This window comes from Sebastes fasciatus, chromosome 23 (genome assembly GCF_043250625.1).
Source record: "Sebastes fasciatus isolate fSebFas1 chromosome 23, fSebFas1.pri, whole genome shotgun sequence".
Taxonomy (NCBI): domain Eukaryota; kingdom Metazoa; phylum Chordata; class Actinopteri; order Perciformes; family Sebastidae; genus Sebastes; species Sebastes fasciatus.
The window spans coordinates 21,616,565-21,640,868 of NC_133817.1; the positions used below are offsets into that span (position 1 = coordinate 21,616,565).

At 37.1% G+C, this 24,304-nt stretch overlaps 1 protein-coding gene across 7 annotated transcripts in view; it reads left to right on the top strand.

Moving 5' to 3' along the window:
- Positions 1–119: 119 nt before the first annotated feature.
- Positions 120–24,304, top strand: part of kiaa0930 — a 32,145-nt gene continuing 7,960 nt past the window's right edge. Inside the window, exons 1-9 of one of the 7 annotated variants that reach the window (XM_074625665.1) lie at positions 178–248; positions 541–598; positions 2,391–2,835; positions 5,913–6,014; positions 15,159–15,307; positions 18,960–19,064; positions 19,803–19,880; positions 20,015–20,116; positions 24,054–24,194. In XM_074625665.1, the coding sequence (XP_074481766.1) occupies positions 2,688–2,835; positions 5,913–6,014; positions 15,159–15,307; positions 18,960–19,064; positions 19,803–19,880; positions 20,015–20,116; positions 24,054–24,194 (825 nt within the window). In that variant the 5' untranslated portion in view covers positions 178–248; positions 541–598; positions 2,391–2,687. Of the gene's footprint in view, positions 2,836–5,912; positions 6,015–15,158; positions 15,308–18,959; positions 19,065–19,802; positions 19,881–20,014; positions 20,117–24,053; positions 24,195–24,304 lie in introns of all 7 variants that reach the window. The other 6 variants (XM_074625663.1, XM_074625666.1, XM_074625662.1 and 3 more) reach the window with 6 other exon arrangements.

Below are 24,304 nucleotides of genomic sequence, written 5' to 3' on the forward strand. Positions count from 1 at the left end.
GAAACACCAGTGTTACGAATAATTCTGTTACCCGTTACATCCTGTGACCTGATTGAGATTCACATCTCCATGTAAACTGTATTCATAGTATCACACGGACTGACGTCATATTATCACGTCTGTTTAACGGGTCAGAATGTTTATTTCTCTCTGGAGCGTCACAGAATTTAACGGGTCACAGTTTTAGCTGTAACACCAGTTCCAACCGAAGAAGGATGTAAATTGTCCGTAATTAAAACACCAGACCGGTAAAAACAGACACATTTAATGGTTTCAGTCCTCCAACGAAGTACCGACACTATTCTGTGATGTTCCGTGATTTATTCCGTTGTTTTAAAGTAGTTTTAACTCCGTTAAATAGTTCAATAGTCGATTATAAAGTTACAGCTAACGGTAGCTTTAACCGTTGTTAGCTAGCTGTTTAGTCGGTTGCTAAGTTAACCCTCGAGCCATCAACTGTGAAGGTCATATATGAATTAATCAATTCACAGAGACGTTGTTGAATATTTTCCATATTTATTTCCTCTTCACCTCCACCAGCCAGCTGGGCGGGGACTATATAGCCTGCTGCTACCGCCTAGCAGTGATGCTAACAGGGGTGCGTCTGATTCATGACCCGCTGAGCACCGGAGAACAGCACAACCAGTGTTCTGAATGCAATATAATTTCTCTCTACATCACATACTTATTAACAAATAACACGCAGTAAAGAAAAGCCATGGCAACAATGCTTAACTCTGTAGCTACAACTCTTTAGCTAAAAGACTTTGAAATGAGCCAACATTTAGTTCAGTTATTAATGTATTTAAGTCAGTTATTAGGCTAACCCCACATAAAGTAACACCAATGTATGGAAGCCCATTTCAGCCAGGAAAACTAAAAAATAGCTAGATTTAAAGTTATGTGTGATTAAAAAAAAAGGAAATACTCATGTTATAAAGTTATGAGACACTAGCTAAAAAAATTTTTTAATTACATTCCAAAATACTAATCTGCAATGTCAAATTAGTATTAGTAAACCAAAATGTTTGTTACCAATTCACACATTTGAGTCACTAAATCAAAATGATGTGATATTAAATGAGAAGTTAAGATAGTAAGGCAAAAGTAAGAGTTACTAAGTCACCGTCAAATTATAATGTACTTGTCAAAATCTATCATAAGCCTTGATATTTTTATCAAGACTTATGAGATCATTAAGAATTTTGAGAAAAGTCTAAATCTTGACTCACTACGTTATAACCACAAGCTAAATAAAAGTTTGACATATTATTTTGTAATTTTATAATTCAAATTCAAATCAGTTCTGCAATTTCCCTTCCGGGATCAATAAAGTAAATCTATCTATCTAAATAAAATGAGAAATAGAAATGTTCATGATAAGTCAAAATTATTACATAAAAAGTCTATTTTTTAAAGGGACGTTTTGTAACTTTCAGAATGTCTTGCTCGCTCTAAATAGACATTAACGAGCATCGCTCAAAACAGTGAGGCGACACACGTCAGCTAAAACCACAATATCACTCTATTTCACCTGCTTTGCAGTAATGTTAGCTGACCAGACGAAGGTCTCTCCATGAATCAATGCTCATCCTAGTGTTGGCCTGTCCTGCTTCAGCCCTGGAGGCTGAAGCAGCGGGGCTCCGCAGCAAGTAACGTTATCGCCTCCCGACCGCAGCCGGAGGGAACAGGGAAGACACCGGCACTCGGTCGGAGACAATAACGTTTCTCGCTGCGGAGCTCCGTCACTTCACAAGACACGGGAAACCTCTGTTGGTCTGGAGGAGCTGCAGCAGTCATTTCTGCACAAACTTCCACTGTACATTCACTAGATATTCTCAGAGCTAAATGAACTCTTCTGCAGTGTGGAGTGTGCGCGCATGCACGTGAGGGTGGAGCGAGAACGCGCGCGTTGTGTGAGTGAAGACGGGCAGGCAGAGGAGCGGTCTGAACAGCGTAGCCACACGCGAGCGAGCATGGGATCCCGACCCGGTAGATTTATACCTGCAAAAAGTTACAAACAGTCCCTTTAAGTCATTCGAACTGGGCTTCCATACATATTTAATAAAACGGTCTAAAATTGTATAAAAACAAGAAGATTATATGCACACAGTTATGTTATAAGATACTTTTTTTTAACTGTTTGACTATATATTTTACTCCTTTACAATTCGTCTATGTATTTTGTATTTACTTTTATTAGATTTGACTGTGATAAAATGGAAATTATTACTATTATTTATAAAATAGACTGAATTTCCGGTCCGGGCGGGTCACTGAATCTGCCGGGTGACAGTATTTTGTGAAACACCTGTCGGTGCTCCGGGTCACCGTGTGCGTGTAGTAGTATTCAGGTGCTCTGTCCCTTTAAGAGCCTCGTGTTGATACAGGAAGTGTGAGGGGTGTTTCCAGCTGATCTGCACAACAGAAGGACCAGTCTCCCTCAGCTGCAGCATCAGAAGCCCGACCTCCAGGCTCCGCTCCCGGGCTCCACAGCAGAGAACACCGGTAACCAGGTGTGCAGTTTACGCCACTTTAAGGATCTTAATCCGGGATTAATCTGAGGAAGAACCGGGGGGATCCTCGGTGTCCCCCCTCCCGTGATTCTCTTGTAGCCGTGTGTTAGCTACCGTGAACCGGTTCCGTCGGTAGCTGTTAGCCCGGACTGTCATGATCCCAGCGCGGAGATGGCGTCCTTCCCCGGTTTGTGTAAGGCTGTCGGGCCAGCTGAGGAGGAGGAGAACGGAGAGCTGGACGGTTCTCTGCAGCAGATGCTGAAGGCCATCGCAGACGAGAGGAACCGACTCAACATCCGACAGGAGATCAGCGGGCTCGGTGAGTCCATCCGACCGTTAGTGATTCACCGTGGCCCGAACACAGTGTGCAGGTTCCTCGGTGAACATTATACCATTACATTCATGTATAAATACACACAACAGCCTGTTTGAATTAACTATATCTGGATAATTAGTTCTATATGGGGCTGTGGTCTTCAGGATCACCAGCCAGGTAATGAGGGGCCACAGAGGGGCCCCCCAGAACTGATCCAGGTTCACTTTGACTCTACAGGTTTAGTGGTTATTAAACTGGACAATTATTAATGGAAATGTGCACCAGTAAACATTAATATCAAATGACATGAGAAAGTCAGTAAGTTATGTACATAATGTTACAGTAAAAGTACTAATACCACACTTAGTTAAATTATGTATATAATATTACAGTAAAAGTACTAATACCACACTGTAAAAATACAGTAAGGTATGTATATACTGATACAGTAAAAGTACTAATACCACACTGCTAAAATACAGTTAGTTATGTTTACAATGTTACATTAAAAGTACTAATTCCACACTTAGTTAAGTTATGTATATAATGTTACAGTAAAAGTACTAATACCACAGTTAGTTAAGTTATGTATATAATGTTACAGTAAAAGTACTAATACCACACTTAGTTAAGTTATGTATATACTATTACAGTAAAAGTACTAATACCACACTGTACAAATACAGTAAGTTATGTATATACTGTTATTATTAATATAATGGAGTAAAAACTGCAGTATTTCCCTCTGAAAAGTGGAATAGAAGTATAAAGTATGTCAAAATATATGCTCAGGTAGAGTACTAATATTAAATGGAAACAGTTTGTAGTTTTTAGAATATGTTTGTGTACAGATAAATAAAAACAAAACAAGTTACAGCACAAGATAAAGTATACTTTATCGTCCCAAGGAGAAATGTTGCTTGGGCAGTAGTGCAGTACACAGCGGCAGTCAGCTTAAAACAATACATAACCGACAAGTAGTACACCTAGACACAGTGGAAACAAGTAAAAGATTGCACATTCCCTGAGACAGCTACATATATATTAATAAATAGGCATTCAAAACAAGTCATTACAGTGATACACCAAAGACGCAGTAGAAAAACCTCTCCAATATTACACAGTTCATCAGGAAGCTTTAGAGTTAGGCTAGCAGTTTCCCCCTGCTTCCAGTGTTTATGCTAAGCTAAGCTAACCTCATTCTGACTCCGGCTCTGTACGGAACACACAGACGTGAGACTGATATATTACCCAAAAACTCTTCCTTTAAACAGTAAATTCAGTTTCCTTTTTTCTGCAAATATCTTGTTTGAATTGCGTCAGTTGGATTCTGCTTCATATAATTTGTATTGTTAATCTATAAAAGATAAATGGCAGCACAAAGATGTTAAAATGTGGGTAAACTTCCTCTCCACTAATTGATGCCGTTGCATTATCTCAGTAATGGAGCCTGTTTAAAGACATTATTCATCAGATGAACCTGTGGTCATAATCAGTCCTGAAGAACAGCCGGCTGGTAGAAAGCTCCAGCTCTGTTATCTGTATCTTGTACCATGTGGACGTCTGGTCTGCAGATCCAGATCACAGCAGACCGCCGTGGCGCTGCAGGTTTACGTAGGTCGTTTGTTCTGATGGAGAAATCAATGGAGCTCTGTTTCATCATCCCATGACTTCATCACAGCACACGGGCCTCTGTTTATCAGATCTGTCGTCAGTGAACAATGACAGAGAGGGAAGCGCTATAGTGTGTGTTAAAGAGGTTAGTTTAAGTTATTCATTAAGGAAAACATCAACTATTCTGGCTTCTCCAGTGTGAATATGTCCCGTTTTTATAGCATCCTAAACTGAAAATCTTTGGGTCGGACAATACAAGACATTTGAAGACATATTCTTGAGCTTTTTAGTATTTATTTTACATTTAATAGACTAAAAATGTAATTGATTCTTCGAAAAAATAATCGATAAGCTCTAAAATAATCTCCACAAAGTACCTTAAGTAGCTCTTCTGGAGCTTTTGATAATAGCACATGGTCTTCATCAGCAGATGGAGTTGTGTCCTGAATGTTAAAATATCAAACTTTTCTGATCACTTAAGTACTTTTTGGCCAGTTTGAATTAACAAACTGTTATTAAATTATATTTTATTAAAATAATGTGCTGCAAAGTGAATCACTTGTATGCCGAATTTAGCAGAAACCCCTGTTGATTAGTAAAAACCATGAGATCCCTCTCTGTTAGGTCTGTATGTGTGTGAACAGTATTGTCTTAAATTGATAGATTTTTGAATGGAGTTCGTTTTGAGGAGAGAGACTAACGCTGAACTTTTTTCTGACTTTTTCTTCACCAAATGACCGATAAATTTAAAGAAAAATTGATGAAGAGTTTCCGCTGACCCTTTAACTTTTGCTTGAATAATAGACAATGAGAAAATGTATTTATACATTTATACTCCCGTGTTCTGTGAGGTAAAATTATTGCTTTTGTGAATGGAGTCTGGTGGCTTTGAAGAGAACACTATAATGGCTCCAGTTCCCCGTCAGAAAGGGCTGTCTGACGGCGAGGTAAAGCGGCTGTGGACGGGAGCAGCAGAAAAACGGATTTTAAACACCTAAAAAAAAAATCAATATCAGTTTAAGTCTACACTTTATTTAGAATATTTTCACCGCTTTACCTCGCCTTTATACAGCCCTTTCTGACGGGAACTGAAGCCGTTATATCACTCTCTTCAAAGCCACCAGACTCCCTTCACAAAAACAGTAATTTTACCTCTCAGAACAGGGGACTTGCTGGTCTACCGCTGCATACATCGGTTAGTTAGTTTGTGTTATTGTGTGACTTTCTGATCTGAACTAACGTGGCGTCCACAGCAGAACATTGCTTAGCTTCCTGCCGGTACTCCTGCCTGCTTCTCTAAACTGGGAGAAACGCCGACCGTCATCTAAGTTACTGTATGTAACATTAACACTCTGACTATAAAGCAGGTTTGGTTTGCTGACCGTCCTGTTATCTCAGGTGTGTTGTTGTGTCAGTCGCTGGTGTTTCTTTATTCAGAGTCAGTAGTCTGTCTGTGTCCTTGGCAGGTCCTCTACAGACTGCTGATTGTGAGTCAGGTCTGACCGCCAGCATCAACAGTGACTCAGGTCTTTACTCAACTGGAGGAGAGTTCCCGTTTATCACAACTGGTATTGCTGGTTTTGTTCGTTATTTCTATCATCTATCATAATAACATTATACTCATCTGTGTTTCTTCTGTTCGGTGATGTCACTGTGTACCATAGACTAAGTATAAGAAGTGGATGTAGTCACCGTCACATCACCCATTGGTTTGTGGACTGCTGTTTTGAAGCCTCGAGTTAGGCATTTTGGGCCGTTGCCTCCTTGGTTTTTGGTGGTCGTCATGCTGGTTTTTAGCTGTCACCATCTTGATTTTTGCCTGTTACCATCTTGGTTTTTGTCCGTCACCATCACCATCTTGGTTTTTGGCCGTCAGCATCTTGGTTTTTGCACATCACCTTCACCATCTTTGTTATTGGCCGTCACCATCTTGTTATTTGGTTGTCACCATCTTGGTTTTTGGCTGTTGCCATATTGGTTTTTGATTGTCACCATCGTTTTTTTTGGCCGTCACCATCTTGGTTTTTGGGCGTCACCATTTTGGTTTTTGCACATCACCATCTTAGTTTTTGCACATCACCATCACCATCTTGGTTTTAGGCAGTCGCCATCTTGGTTTTTGAACATCAACATCTTGGTTTTTGGCCATCGCCATCTTGGTTTTTGGCTGTCGCCAAACTATGAAAGTAAAGGTAATTCCAGCCACTCCCTTACCAGCCTTTTATTAGCAACTTATATATTTGTCTGTGTTGGCTCGTATAATTTGAGTACCGGCTTTTATTGAAGAATGTACGATACATACTATCAAATATATCACACGGCTTTCATAAACCAGTTGAAACAGGAGCAGAACCAGCAGAGTCCATTGAGGCCAGACACAGAGATGAACATCAATGATTCAGGTTTAATTACCTCCTAACACAGCAGCGTATCCCTCAACAGTGAAACACCGCTGCCTGCCTGCTATAAATACAGCAGTGTAACAGACAGAATAGATTGGGATCGATCGATGGGAGCTGCTCTTCACAAACGGCATGACGTGACTGAGTGTTACTGTACAGTAAAAATAGCTGTGTGATCTGACTCACACACTGACAGACACAATGATTACAAATGAATATTTAATGTAGTCGGTGAGCTGAGCTGAAGTAAAACAGTTTCCAACATGTAATTCTGTACAGTTTCTATATTAGTATATGAACATAAGTGTTTGTGTATATGACTGCAGGACATCTCAGACAGAAGGAGATCTCAGTGGGACGTCTCCCATCTGTTTACATTGTACAGTCTGTTTGTGCAACAACATTAACTCTGTAAAAGGTGATGAAGCAGTTTGTAAATGTTGTCAATCTCATATCCAGACGGCGTAAATTCAGGGGTCGGAAATTAGTAAGTGAAGCTGAAGTATCCATGCATAGAATATGAAAACAAAACTAAAACTAGAAAGGAGAGCCCAGACCTCGGCCATTAGGGTCCCATTTAGAGTCAAATATACCTTAAAGCAGGGGATTCTTTAGGGCGGGGCTACCTTGTGATTGACAGGTCACTACCGCGGCGTTGTCCGGTCTGGGAGTTGTCCCTGTTTTCAGTTCATCTAAGTTAATTATAACCTTTTTGGTCCCCTAAAAATGTCTTGTCCAACGTTCGGTTGTACGTATAGCTCCACCCTCTCGTGTCACTTCTGGTTGCCAAAAACCAAGATGGCTACAGCCAAAAACCGAGATATTGATGTTTTCCTTTCCCTGTAATTTAACAGAAATTTTTGAAGAAAAATCCTCCAGACTCACTATCCTACCTGTTTGATATTTAATGCTTTTATTGTGAAAGACTTTGTAACTTTTGTTTTGAAACTACTACATACTGTACTTCCACATTTTCTTTTTTTTCTTTTTTACTTACTTTAGTTAGTTTAAGTTTTGGTTTATATATCTCTGGACAGGTTTTAAGATATCAGCAGTGAAAAATTCCTGTTAAAAGAAATTCAGCTACAGCAATCAATAGTTATAGTGACTGGAACTATGCACTATTTCACCTTGGACTTAAGGACATTTAAACGGGAAATGTTCACTATTTTTTAACATTATATAGACATTCTGATTGATTCAACAAGACATTTGTTTTGAGGTGGATTAGAAATAGAAAGACCTGGTCTCTGTTGTGTTTTAGAGGTTGGTGTCTATCAAAGACCATATTTATCAGGTTAATCCTGGTCTCTGAGATCCTCAAAATATGTCTTTTAAGCTCCTTGCTGATAATACCACACAGGTTATTCATTCTAGCATGTCTGTACAGTATATCCTCACAGCAGTATGAACTAATGGTCAACACCATGAACCAGCTAGAGAAGAGGAACCCCTCAGTGGGATTAGTCAGAGCTGTCAGGAGGAAACCAGCTGTAGAGAGACTCTGATCCTGTTACGTCTTCACTTTAAATCCTCTCATCCAACCTGCTGAGTGTTGTCACTTCAGATACTAAGATCTCATCACATGACTCATTTATTCATTCATTCATTCATTCGTTCCGCCTGAACACATGACAGAGGGAGGCACATGCAGCAGAACCTCCTCTTGTCACGTTATTTAGAAACAACACAAGCTGAACATTGTTTAAGGAAAGTTTATAAAATCTGCTGTGAAATAATAATTTAACAGTTACAAAAGCTGAAAGTAAACTTTGAGATGGGACTGAAAAGATTCAGTAGACAGGCGGACATTGTTAATATTAAGAGGGGGGTTCTAGGGGTCTTTTAGGTCAATGGTTCCTCTTAAAATAGGGAAATAATCTGCTGGCACCTCTTGTCACTAGTTGATTTTGTTCAAGTTTAAAAACATTTACTGTCTTTCCAACTATACAAATACAGTTAAAATAGTTTCATATGACATATCTTCTTTTTTATGTGTCTCCACCCACAGGTGGGGAACCGCTGCTTTAGGTGGTTCCTGTAATCATTTAGGAAGTCCCAGTGGTCCTTTTGGAGGTTTTGTGGTGACTGGGGAGATTCTAGAGTCTTATAGGAGGGACTAGGTCTCCTTAGGAGGTTCTAGTGATCATTGAGGAGGTTCTGGTGGTCACTAAAGTGATTCTAGAGGTCCTGTAGGTGGTTGTAGTGGTGGTGAGGAGGTTTGATCATGGAGGAGGTTCTGGTGGTCATTGATCACTAGTCATCCTTTAGTTCATCCTTTAGTTCATCCTTTAGTTCAACCTCTCATCCTTTAGTTCATCCTTTAGTTTATCCTTTTGTTCATCCCTTCATCTTTTAGTTCATCCTTTAGTTCATCCTCTCATCCTCTAGTTCATCCTCTAGTTCATCCTTTAGTTCATCCTTTAGTTCATCCTTTAGTTCATCCTCTCATCATCTAGATCATCCTTTAGTTCATCCTTTAGTTCATCCTTTAGTTCATCCTCTCATCATCTAGATCATCCTTTAGTTCATCCTTTAGTTCATCCTCTCACCAGGTCTCTGGAGCTCTGATAGAGCGTCACTGAGCCCCCACAGTGAGTGAGTTATATAACGTATAATGTAAAATGCATGTCTACTGATCTTCCTCTCTCCTCCTCGCTGCCAGCTCAGATAGATTTTGGGGTGATTCAGCTCACTTTCATCAGATGATGAGTGATAGGGCGCCGGGCTTCATAACACAGTTGATGTATTTTTAAAATGGGATACGCAGCAGCTATAAATAGATCAGGCTGCAGAACGCTGCTTCACTCTGGAATAACGGGAACACTCAGACACCGGCAGACTAACATCAAACTTTTATTTAAATCAGACCAAAATAAAGAAACATAATGAGAGAGTAATCTTATAAATATTCTACCTGTTAACATGCAGCAGCATCCAGCTGGATCCTCACAGTCTTTGACAAGCACAAAGCCTCATGAATCCAAACCATTTTAGAATCACAGAATCACAGTAACAACTTATCTTTTTAACAGGAGTCACCTCGAGTCCAAAAAAACAAAATGATCTCTTTTAGTCCCCAAACGTGTTATTATCCTTGAGAAAAATCCATAAAACCTCATTTTGTTCACTTTAAAATCTTTACTTTGTTTGTGATTGTTTTTTAGTATGTGAGATTTGCTAGTATGTGTGTTTTTCTAGTATGTGAGTTTTTTTAGTATGTGAGATTTGTTAGTATGTGTTTTTTTAGTATGTGCGTTTTTTTAGTATGTGAGGTTTTTTAGTATGTAGAGTTTTTTAGTGTATGTTTTTTTAGTATGTGAGATTTGTTAGTATGTGAGATTTGTTAGTATGTGAGTTTTTTAGTACGTGACATTTTAGTACGTGACATTTTTTAGTATGTGAGATTTGTTATGTGTGTTTTTTTAGTATGTGTGTTTTTTTAGTATGTGAGGTTTTTTAGTATCTGTGTTTTTTAGTATGTGAGATTTTTCAGTACGTGAGATTTTTCAGGACGTGAGATTTTTTAGGACATGAGATATTTTAGTATGTGAGATTTTTTAGTATGTGAGTTTTTTAGTACATGAAATTTTACTACGTGACATTTTTTAATATGTGAGATTAGTGAGATTTTTTTAGTATGTGAGATTTTTTTCAGTACGTGAGATATTTTAGTATGTGACACTTTTTAGTATGTGACATTCTTTAGTATGTGAGGTATTTTAGTATGTGACATTTTTTAGTATGTGGCATTTTTTAGTATGATTTCTAAGTGGATATATGGACATTTATTCTGGATGGACATCAGAGATAATGCTATCATTGTGAAGTGTAAATCACATTGAATCTAAAAATATGTGTTTCACGTCTGAGTGTTCAGATTTAACTGAACTGAACTGAGTTATGAAGACAGGGAGTCACGAGTTCTGACTCAAATTGCAGCAATTAGGCACTAATGGTGTTAAATTATCTTAATGACCTTTATAATAGCAGGAGTCTTCTGGGAAATCTGTCAAAGTCCATTAAGAAAATAGCCATAAAAAAGAACATTTTTATTAAATATAACCTCAAATCAGGACATAATTCAATTTTTAATTAGAAGAAAATGTCCAGTTAAGTTTAGGTTGCTGTTTGCACTTCCATACTTATATACTTATATATTGTATTTAATATATATATGTATTAAAAAACAATATTAGGACTTCTGTATTGCAATCAAATCGTGTATTTAATTTCTTTTAGTTAAAGGGACTGTTTGTAACTTTTTAAGCAAATAAATGTACCGGGTCGGGACACATGCGCGCTCGCATATGCTCCTCCTCTGCTTGCCTTCACTCAGACAGCGCGCGCGTTCTCGCGTACTCGCTCCACCTCTAGACGTGAACGCGCGCTCACTACACACTGCAGAAGAGTTAGTAGCTCTGAGAATATCTAGTGAATGGACGTTTGTGTAGAAATAAATGCTGCAGCTCCTCCAGACCAACAGAGGTTTCCTGTGTCTTGTGAAGTGACGGGACTCTGCAGAGAGAAATCTTGTCGTCTCGTTACCGACCGGGTGCCGGTGTCTCCCTGTTCACTCCGGCTGCGTGCGGAGGGAGACGAGTTTCTCGCTGCAGAGCCCCGCTGCCTCAGCCTGCGCTGAGACAGGAGAAGCCAACACTAGGATCAGCATTGATTCATGGAGAGACCTTGGTCTGGTCAGCTAACATTACTGCCAAGCAGCTGAAATATAGAGTGATATTGTGCTTTTAGCTGACGTGTGTCGCCTCACTGCTTTGAGCAATGCTCGTTCATGTCTTTTTAGAGCGAGCACAAGCGCGAGCCCGACGCTGACTTTCGTTGATTTCCCGGCCACAGGTGTCGCTGTTAACAAGCATTTCTGAAAGTTACAAATAGTCCCTTTAAACCTAATGAGGAAGTGTTTGTGGAATCCTTTCAGTGTAAAATACATCCCAACACGATGACCTTCTTCTGTTTCAGCTCCAGTGTTTCACAATTAAATCACATCTGAGCAGATCACAGCCAGCCAGGTTAATCCTCACAGTCCACGTTAAATTAACCATAATTCAATTTATGGAACTGTGAAATTAAATCATGCCAATACACCATGTTTTCATTTCCATTACAGAGCTTCATTTATCTCGTCATACAAGGACTTTACATTCAACCAAAGTAAAAATGAAGTAAAACATATATATATTCTAGTGATTTAGAGCTGTTTTTTTATTTTATTTCTTTGTGCCCGTCATGTCCCATCACTCTGAGCTGCTGTTAGCAGGTCTGATGAAGTTAATTAACGCTGACACAGAGCAGCTAATCTTGATGAAGGCTGGATGAAGTTTGGTCTCATAAGTCTGATGAAAGTCACGTACATTTAATATATATTATGTTCAGTTAACGCAACAAAAAAAGAAGAAAAACCGTTTGAACTCCAACACAGAGAGTTAAGGCTTTTTATTATGAAGTAACAGCAGGAAGTCTCAGATTGTTTATTTGGGCGATGTCGTCTGTTTTTTATTTTTTATTTTTTATTTTTTGAGGTTTAGATCTGAGAAAGTCCCAAACCGTCACAATAAATGATCAAGCTAAAGGAGTAGTTCAACATTTTAGGACGGACACTTGTGAGATGTTCAGATGAATATAAACCTGTCGGTGTTAAATCATATTTAATATGCAACTGTAGATCAGAAAAGGTTTGCAAAAGAATGTAACAAAGAAAATAAAACCTTTTATTTTTATTTATTCTCTTGAAATTCTAGAAACAAAATCAAGAGGAAGACATCTTTAAATTTATCTGATTGATTTAAAATTTAAAATATATGTTTATTTATTTAATGCTTATTATAGTAACTGTCCGTAGAGATTTGCCTGACAACTTTTCAGTTTCATAAAAAGGGGAGAAGGATGAAACAAACACAAAAAGAAAAACGGAAAAAGCTATATTTTAAATCATATCTATAATCTATATCTATCTATAATATCTTTAAAGGGGTTGAGATTTCATTTTGAATGTTGTGTGTGTTTCAACATAGTAGGAGAAGTCCAAAGTCCAGAAGTTTAGTCTGTTTTGATGTTTGTATAAAGTCCTCCAGAGTCTGACATTTAAAGGGACTTTGGTATTAAACGTCTCTGACAAACATTTTATAACATCCTTCCAAAAGATTTGAACCTGTCGACGTTACTGGAGAAATAGAGCTCCTACCTCGTTCAAACATTTAGTACAAACATCTGTAATATTAGCAGACATATGATGAAGTTTGACATCCTCATTAACCATTTTTTATTAATTTTAACTTTTTGCGCTTTTAAATGCGCCTCAAACGCATCTGTCTCATGGATGTCTTCCTTTATATCCAGTTTCTAAATACTCGGTTGTTATTTCTTGTTTCTTTATTTTTAATTTTACATTTAATGAATCGAATTAATATTATCTGTAGCTTACATCCTGAATCCAGTCACTGTTTTTGTGTTTTTTGGGGGGTTTCTCTGAGCTCTATAGGCATGAGGGAAGCAGCTGCTCCAACAGGAAGTTTAACTTAATGCCATGTCATCCTCCGAGTGGTTGCCTAGCAACAGTTGCTAGGGCGGCAGGCAGGTGCTTCAACCGGTAGAAAGGTGGTGGAGGGAGCACCCCGGGTTGATTGGGGGGGGGAATGCGGTAGGTGGTCGACACACACACACACACTCAGTGAGACATCTTCTTTTCATTTTTCAAAATAAAATAAAAACAGTGAGTGTGATAATCCAGCAGCAGCAGCAGCATGTGAATTATTGATCAGTCGTTTTATGGGCCATAAAGAGAGAGATTACTTCAGATGTGAACAAAAGCCAGAGGAGAATAATGGAATCATGCATTTTTAATTTAAATTTAATATAATAAAACAGTCTGACCACAGAACAAACCGCTGGGTCGACTTCACACGTTGTTTTTAGAGCTCGCAACGGAAACTCCACTTCCTTCCTCCTCATTCTCATTTCTCAGTTTGTACATCCTCAATTCCTTTCCATGCCTCCTCTCATTGTGTGAGGAATAGACGCGAGGAGGCTACAGGCATTTAACAAATTAGACATCGTTGCCTTGAAGCGTCTTTTTAAAGCGATTAAATATAAATAATTAGCAGCTTTCTGTGAGGCTGCAGATTTCATTTGATTATTGTTCCTTTACTTCAGTTTAATTTAGTTTTTAGGGTTTCATTTTTTGCTTTTTGTTCCAGTTAACTTCTTCTTAATAAATGCCACTTTTTTACACTTCTGCTTATCGATTTGCTTCAACATCCCTTTTTAAACCTCATCTGCCCTTCATAAGGGTGGAGGGCGGGCGGCGCTACACTGACAGACAGGGGACGTGTTTCAATGTGGAGCTTTAATTCTTGTTTTTTAAATGGATTATCTGTGTCTTTGTGTGTTATATTATCTTTTAATCTTTATTTTTTCTCAACTTGTGAGTTGTTTCTGTTTTTTCTTCCCTCCTTCTCTTCCTGTTTTAATACCATAATTATATATTTATACATTTTCATATGAATGAATGATTCATCATGTTTTATTTTAGGGAATTAATGCCATCATTGGGATTTGGTTTATATGAATGTCTGCATGATTTAAGGTGAAAATTAATGACATTTTAAGTGTTATGATATTTAGGTGGTAAACGCCCCAAATTTTGACTTAATTAATGATTAAATTATTAGATGTTAGTTACAGGTTTTCTGCACGGTTTAGGTTTCTTTTTAAGTGATAAAATCCACAAAGTAACATTAAATTAACCTAAAAAAAAGAAAATAATAACTAGATTTTAAAAGTGATAGAATCAGTTATATTTAGAGTAATGAGTTTGTTATAAGAACATTTCAAGGTTCTTTATTTGTCATTTGTCAGTTCCAGCAAAGCAGTTATTGGTAATGAAAGTCTTTGGTTTCAGTTTCCCTCAATAATGCTCTATATATATATATCTATATGTATATCTATATATACATATAGATATATATATATAGAAATATACAGTATATATACATATGTATATATAAAAAAGGATAAATCACACAAGTAAAAGTAAAAGCAAAACAAGAATCTAAGGCATAAAATAGTGCAGTTAAAATAGATATAAACCTAAGTAAATATCAAATAGTAATACGACTATTAGTATTACTACTAGAATTTCTGTATTTCTATGACTGTCGGGTTGTAGCTTAGTAGCTCCCTCAGCAGGTGACTCTAATAATGCTGTTTAATCATGTTTATTAATGTTTAATCGTGTTTATTAATAATTCATCGTGTATATTAATGTTTAATTGTTTGCATGCGTTTGTTTAGGTTGTTTTAAGGATGACCGCATCGTGTTCTGGACCTGGATGTTCTCCACGTACTTCATGGAGAAGTTTGCTCCTCGACAGGACGACATGCTGTTCTACGTCCGCAGGAAGCTCGCCTACGTCAGCGCCGAGAACACCGAGGGCAAAAAGGTGACGAGCTTTTCAAAGATTTATCCAAATGTTTCAGGTGGAGCTTTAGGCGAAGAAAATTAATCTGCAGCTATTTTGATAATCGACTAATCGGCCCAGTTATCGTTTTTTTATATATTTTTTTTACACCTCAAAACTGCCTTAGTCCATTGCAAAAACAAAAATGAAAGATGTCTTTTCATGCGTATTATTATTATTTATTTTTCTACCCCTTAAAACCCCTGAACAAAACCCCTTAACAACTCCTTAATATGTTATAATCCATTTGTGTTTACATTAATTAACATCAAATTGGGATGAACCCCTGAATTTGCTCCCTAAATTTAAGTTTAAGATTAATGAAACATTATTAACCTTCATGAAGGAGGATTTACTGCTGTACTGTTGTATTAAACTGACTTAGTTTCAGCTAGTCTAGGTGTTCCTAATAAACTGGATACTGAGTGTAAATAACAGCCCCATCTTATTACAGGAAATGTCAACATAAAACTCCCGGCTATTTTGTTGAAGTGAAACCAGACTAATCCAGAGCGGTGTTGTTTTAGGTCGCCAGTCTGACGTTTCTGTTCTCGTCTTCCTGTCACGATGAAGACGAGGCAGATGAGATGATACAAAAGACCAATAATAACTCTGAATGAGACAAATGGCACCTACGGCAACTATCAATTTTCCCATCAGATAAAGATTTCAGCAGTTTGACATTTCTATAAAGTCACAATCCAACTTTATTTAACCCCAACAGAATCTAAAACTCACTTTATACAAACTAAATAATAATAAAAGTAATACATATTGTTTGAAAAAAGTTAAATAACTAAAAAGGGAGAAATGAAAATTATTAATAATAATAATAATGATGATAATAATAATAATAAAAGTAATACATATTTTTTGCAAAAAGTTAAATAACTAAAAAGGGAGAAATGAAAATAAATAAATTAATAAAATTATAATACTACTATTACTAATAATAAAAATAATACATATTTATGAAAAAAATAAAATAAATAAAAAGGGAGAAATGATAATAAATAAATTAATAAAATGATAATATTACTACTGATAATAATAAAAGTAATACATATTTTTGAAAAAGTTAAATAACTAATAATGGAGAAATGAAAATAAATATATTAATAAAATTATATTACTACTGATAATAATAAAAGTAATAAATATTTTTGAAAAATAAAATAAATAAAAAGGGAGAAATTTAAATAAATAAAATAATAATAATAATAAGAAAAATAATACATATTTTTAATAAAAGTGAAATAACTAATAATAAGGGAGGAATGAAAAACAACTGAATAGTTTAAAGTGTAATCCGTCCTCCCCTCCGTCTCCGTCTCATCTCTATTTAAACACACCCTGGTGATATAAAGGGAGATACAGGGTCTCCACACGCCAGCTTTCATATCACTCACAAACCATGTAGGGCACATAGATGGTTGCCATAGTTACGCAGTGAAAGGCGATGGGAAATCCCCCCCGCCCTCCCTTCATGGAGGAACTGACTGATGTGTCTCAAACAACAAAAGATACCACAGACAGCACCCTTTATATAACATTATTTCATTATTTAATACTTTATTCATATAACATTTACATAACACTTATTGTTTCTGATTTTAGCTTTTTTTAAACCAATATTTAAAAAGAATAAACATATTTAGTTAAAAGCAGTGCATTCAGTTTGTGTCTCCTGCTGCAAGAATAAAATGTTGACAGTAGTTTAAACTAAGTCGGGTCTTCCTGCTTCATGTGACAGAAACATAATAAATACGGTAAAATAAGATGCCGGTTGTGTAAATAAGCAGATAAAACAGTGGAAGTCCAGTCTGATGCTGCATGATATTTATTTCCTAAGAAAGAAAACATCTCTGTGGTCCATGTGGATGGTTTCACTTCCTTCAGTCGTTCTCACATTTCCCTGTCCAGTTTACATTGTTCTCCTTTTGGCCCACAGGACGTAAATCTAAATGATGATTGACCTTTAACTGAAGACGGTGGTAGGATTACAGAGTTGGTCTTGTGAGGGTTAAAATTAAAAACACTACATAATGGCGAAAAAACAGTGTATATGGTATTTACACACTTTGATAAGATTTAAAAAAGGTTTTGTTTAGTGTAAAGCAATGTTGTATTGACAGATCTCCCTTGAACGGATACAAAATGTGTGATTAATTTGCGATTAATCACAAATAATTATTTTAATAGATTGGCAGCCCTAGTTTATTTTATATAATCAAAAATGATCACAATATATATTTAATAATAATAGGCCTAAAAATGCTAAATTTTAAGAGTATTCTCCTCAGGACCGAACCCTAAAGAAACCAGAAGGTTAATTATGGTTTATAATGTACAAATATTTATGATCGGAACGGGTTGTTGATTACATATGAACAATATATATGACATTTATTGTTGGACATCTCACTGCTGCACGCTACTTTCTTGACTTTTCTTCTAGACTTTCCAAATGTTATCCGACCAAATTGATCAAATGCTGATAGAGAAACTAATCATTTCGCTCAAAACAATTAAGCCACTGTTTTACAACCACAACAGTAGTGACGGCGCAGGCCACGGCGTAGGCCACGGCGTAGGCCACGGAGTAGGACACGGCGGAGGCCACGGCGGAGGCCACGGCGGAGGCCACGGCGTATGCCACGGCGTAGGCCACGGCGTAGGCCACGGCGGAGGCCACGGCGGAGGCCACGGCGGAGGCCACGGCGGAGGCCACGTAGTAGGCAATGGCGGAGGCCCCGGCGGAGGCTACGACCGCGACGGCGGAGGCTACGACCGCGACGGCGGAGGCTACGACTCCGCTGTCCGGCTGTTCATCTAGTGGTTTTGTACGTAGAGGATCGTTATCGTGGAAGATTTTTTCATGAAATTTGTTTAGATCATTTTATTGCCCAGCCCTACCAAGTTGTCTGGTCACATTAACCTTGTTTTAGGGATGTCAATAATTAACCGTTAACCGACGTTAAGCATTTTAACCGATTAACGCTATCGGTTAAAACAGTTAAAAGAAATGATCGGTTAAGAAAATTTTTCAAATCCTTACCTTGTTTACAAGTCAAAAAATAATATTAATATAGATAATTATGAGAAATCCAATGTGGCCCAAAAGCAGTGGTTGTCTAGTATCCAATCATATTAACAGATGTGTGCCTTTCTAAATCATCCTATCCAGTTCTAGTGATATGTGGAGTATAATGAAAGCACACAGGATGCACCTGAGCTTCATTTACCAGAGAAAAAGGGTCTGAATACTGAGATTATATACTTTGGGATTTTTAATAACCTGTTTTTCTTTGTTATTATGAGGACATGTTTTTCTGTTCTTGGAAAGCAGAAAATGCACCTCAGACACAGACTGATATCTGCATGTTTCACTTTCCTCTTGATGTTGTCATAGCAACGAATCAATAAAGATAGATCCTCGTCATCCTCTGAACGACCTGCAGCAGCTCGTCCTCCGTGTTTCTGCTCTGTTATTGAAGTCTAACATGATGTGACAGGAAGTCTCCAGAGTCCTGGTTCCTGTCTACACCTGATCTGAGACTCACCTGCTCACATTAACACACACACACACTCTGTCAGGTATAAGGTATGAATGTGTGTGTCGGCTGTGTTTCAGGTGGAGGTGGAGGTCTACAGGAGAGACTCCAAGAAGCTGCCGGGCCTCGGCGACCCCGACATCGACTGGGAGGAGAGCGTCTACCTGAACCTCATCCTGCAGAAGGTCAACAACTACTACTACTACTACTACTACTACTACTACAATATTCAGAGAAAAAAACTATTTTTTCCGAGATGAAAGTTGTAAATTTACACAAAAAATGTGTGGATATATATATATATATATATATATATATATATATATACGTAAATTTACAAGAAAAAACTCACAAATTTGCGGAAAAAAAACTTAAATGTATCCTAGATTAAAGTCAGAAATTTAAAAGAAAACTTTGAGTCTTTTCCTGTAAATGTACCGCTTTATACTCAGAGAATTTCAGACATTTTTCTCACAAAATTATGACTTTATAATCTCAGAGAATATCCAAATTTTTTCTCATAAATTTACATCTTTAATCTTGGAAATTCTGAGTTTTATCCCCTCTTTCTCCATTTTTTTTTTTTTTTTTGCCTACAACGGCCCTAATATGCCGTTGTAGCGACCTAAATGTAAGTGACCCAAAATCAAATGTTTTTTCACAGAATATTGCTACAACAGGGCATCCAAAACACATATATAACAAATATAGTTTGTTTTTTAATAGAAAAATCTTTTAACTACAATTATTTATATAAGTGCTGGATGGTATAACTTTAACAGACAAGACAAAGCAGTAACAAGATAGTAAAGTGCACAGTCAGCGTCAATGCAAGTAGGAAATAAAGACGGCCGTATTTGAATATGAAAGAAGGTAGATTTTGTGATGTCTTAAAAACTTCAATAACTCTACTATCTCTGCAGTTGGACTACGTGGTGACATGTGCGGTCTGCACACGCTCAGACGCCGGAGATATCCACATCCACAAGAAGAAATGTCAGGTATGAAACCACACAGCTCTGTCATCACACAGATAGCTGGTTTTTAGACCTCATTTATTTATTTATTTATTTATTTATTTTTAGGTTAATGAAGCTGTTGGTCTTTATTCAGTCCGTCTGTGATGTTTCCACAGGAAGTGTTTGCGTCTCCCAGTAAACACGCCATGGACAGCAAAGGAGAAGAGTCCAAGATGAGCTACCCCAACATCTTCTTCATGATCGACAACTTTGAGGAGGTAACGGACACTAAAGTCTGACCACACTGATAATACTACTACTTAAAAGAATACTTAACTCACTAAATGACCATCAGTATGTTAAATGTTACCTTGAATTCTTGAAGAAAACGTTGTTTTTCTCTCCACGTGAACGAAGAAATGAACAACGGAGAAAAGTCTTGATGAATTGAAGTAAACGGAGCAGCGTTTAACAACAGCTAAACTAAACTATATATATATCAAAACATCTGTTTACAAACTCTCAGACAACCGGTGCAGAATAATCACAGTCTCATTTATCCAGTCGGACGCTCACTACTTCACAAACACACGCATCCTCACTCAAACATCACTATTTATAACACTTCCACATAAACAGTCTTACACTTGTACAGGTGTGCTTCTCGTCCAGCCCGCCTGTTTTTAGACTTTTCTGCGTTTTTTGATTCTCCGTTCACCGTGGAGGCACGAGAGGAAAACTTCAAGAATTTTCTTTAAGAATTCAAGGTAACACAGGGTGAGTCATTTATAAACTAATGGTCATTTTGCGGGTGAAGTATTCCTTTAACTTTCAGCTTATTTAACTTTACTTTACTTTAAGAAATTCTAAGGCGATGGCGACAATTTTGAGGATAGACGTCCATAAATCTGCTTAGAAATCCGTTAAAGCGGTCCAATTATGCTGTTGTGCTTTTCCCCTTTCTGTTAATGTGTTATGTTGTTTTTTGTGCATGTAAAATTTCTGCAAAGTTACAAAGTCCAGGCGAAGAAATATTAGTAAAATAAGAAAATAGTCAAATATACCAAAATGTTCGTAAAGTATCGAACAAAAAATTGTTAAATATCAGTAAAATATCATAAAAATATAAGTTAAATATCAGAAAAATATTGATGAATTAATCACACAAAATTTTGTAAAATATACAAAAAAATATTCGCAAAATATACAAAAAATAATTAAAAGTAGCTCGACCTTTACAAGCTGCAACATTAAAGTGATGAGCAAATAAAATATCCCCAAAATATTAGTAATATACAGACGTAGGCAAAATTGTTGGTACTCTTCCGTTAAAGAAAGAAAAACCCACAAAGGTCACTGAAATAACTTGAAACTGAGAAAAGTAATAATAAATAAAAATGTATTGAAAATTAACTAATGAAAATGAGACATTGCTTTTGAATTTTGGTTCAACAGAATCATTTTAAAAAACAAACTAATGAAACTGGCCTGGACAAAAATGATGGTACTCTTAACTTAATATTTAGTTGCACAACCTTTTGAGGCAATCACTGCAATCAAGTGATTTCTGTAACTCTCAATGAGACTTCTGCACCTGTCGACAGGTATGTTGGCCCACTCCTCTTGAGCAAACTGCTCCAGCTGTTTCAGGTTTGAAGGGTGCCTTCTCCAGACTGCATGTTTCAGCTCCTTCCACAGATGTTCAATAGGATTTAGATCAGGGCTCATAGAAGGCCACTTCAGAACAGTCCAATGTTTTGTTCTTAGCCATTCTTGGCTGTTTTTAGCTGTGTGTTTTGGGTCATTATCCTGTTGGAGGACCCATGACCTGCAACTGAGACCAAGCTTTCTGACACTGGGCAGCACATTTCGCTCCAGAATGCCTTGATAGTCTTGAGATTTCATTGTACCCGGCACAGATTCAAGACACCCTGTGCCAGATGCAGCAAAGCAGCCCCAGAACATAACCGAGCCTCCTCCATGTTTCACATTAGGTACAGTGTTCTTTTCTTTGTATGCTTCATTTTTGCGTCTGTAAACATAGAGCTGATTTGACTTGCCAAAAAGCTCCAGTTTTGTCTCATCTGTCCAAAGGACATTCTCCCAGAAGCTTTGTGGCTTGTCAATATGCATTTTGGCATATTCCAGTCTCGCTTTTTTATGATTTGCTTTCAACAGTGGTGTCCTCCTCGGTCGTCTTCCATTAAGTCCACTTTGGCTCAAACAGCGACGGATGGTGCGATCTGACACTGATGTACCTTGACCTTGGAGTTCACCTCTAATCTCTTTGGAAGTTGTTCTGGGCTCTTTGGTTACCATTCGTATTATCCGTCTCTTCAATATGTCATCAATTTTCCCCTTGCGGCCACGTCCAGGGAGGTTGGCTACAGTCCCGTGGACCTTAAACTTCTGAATAATATGTGCAACTGTAGTCACAGGAACATCAAGCTGCTTGGAGATGGTCTTATAGCCTTTACCTTTAACATGCTTGTCAATAATGTTCTTTCTGATCTCCTGAGACAACTCTCTCCTTAGCTTTCTGTGGTCCATGTTCAGTGTGGTACACACCATGATACCAAACAGCACAGTGACTACTTTTCACCCTTTAAATAGGCAGACTGACTGATTACAAGTTTGAAGACACCTGTGATGCTATTTACAAGACACACCTTAGTTTAATATGTCCCTATGGTCAAATTATTTTACATCTTTTCTAGGGCTACCATAATTTTTGTCTAGGCCAGTTTCATCAGTTTGTTTTTTTAAATGATTCTGTTGAACCACAATTCAAAAGCAACAGCTGATTTTCATTAGTTCATTTTCAGTACATTTTTATTTATTATTACTTTTGTCAGTTTCAAGTTATTTCAGTGACCATTGTGGGGTTTTCTTTCTTTAACGGAAGAGTACCAACAATTTTGCCTACGTCTGTATCTAAGAAAAATATTGGTAAGATCAAAAATAGTGAAAATATCCCAAAATTGTGAGTAAAATATCAGAATTTTTTTTAAAAATATCCTAAATATCAGTAAAATAGCCGACAAAAATATTTGTAAAATATCAGAAAAATATAAGTTAAACATCAGAAAAGTATTGATGAATTAATCAGACAAAAATAAGTCAAATAAAAAAATAATTAAAAGCAGCTCCACCTTTACCAGTTGCAACATTAAAGTGATAATAAATAAAAAAAAATATATATATATATAAATATAATAAAATAAAATATCCCAAAAATATTAGTAAAATGTCCAAGAAATATTAATAAAATAAAAAAAATTGTAAAATATCCCAAAATGTAAGTAAAGTATTAGTCAACTTTTTTTTTAAATATCCTTAATATCAGAAAAATGTTACTAAAATATCTTAAAAATATAATTTATATTATTTTTATTTTTATTATATATAATTAATCAGACAATAAATTGTAAAATATCCGAAAAAATATTCACAAAATATCCCAGAATAATTAAAAGTAGCTCCACCTTTACCAGCTGCAACATTAAAGTGATGAACAAATAAAATATCCCAAATATATTAGTAAAATACCTAAGAAATGTTAGTAAAAAAATAAATAAATAGTAAAATATCACAAAAATGTTAGTAAAGAATCAGACAAAAAATAGTAAAATATCCTAAATATCAGTAAAATAGCCGACCACTGACCACTGATTTTCTGGACATTTGAAGAGCCCAACTTGTCTGTGGCATATTGAGCTAAAACATGCAGTGTTGCTATAAGCTTGTAAATATTCAAATGATCTAAATATTAACGTTGTGTATAAATGACATATAAAAAGAGGTCCTCCCTTCAGTGATGGAGTCTCTCCTCTCTGGACACTATGAGCAGCTGACGGCGTCCAGAGATCCAGTCAATGCTGTCGGTGTAATGAAGTGTGACTCGATGCTTCTTCACTCCATTTAAAAACCGGCTCCGGCTCCAACACCTGCTGCTAAAGGTCGACTGGAGGGAAAAACAACTGATCTGTCTCCTGGGAGGAAATCAATGAGCAACTCTTTAGTGCTCAGAAAGCAGAAAACTGCTTAATGTGAACTCAGATAAACAGCCAACACTCACCCTGGTTATGTGTTTCTGTTTTTCTAAAGACAAAAGGTCCTCACAGGCATAGAAAGATGAGGGGACTCTAAGGTTGTTGTGTGAAAGAATATAGGTAAACTAAAATCTTATTATTATTATTATTATTATGTGTGCAGGTGTTCAGTGACATGACGGTGGGCGAGGGCGAGATGGTGTGTGTGGAGCTGGTGGCGAGCGACAAGAGCAACACCTTCCAGGGCGTCATCTTCCAGGGCTCGATCCGCTACGAGGCCCTGAAGAAGGTTTACGACAACCGGGTGAGACGCCGCCGCTCTCACCTATAAATCTGAGCTCTATTTCTATTTATTCACCTTCACAAAGTTTGTCAGAATCACAATTTACCCCGGTGTTTAGGTGCATACATAAA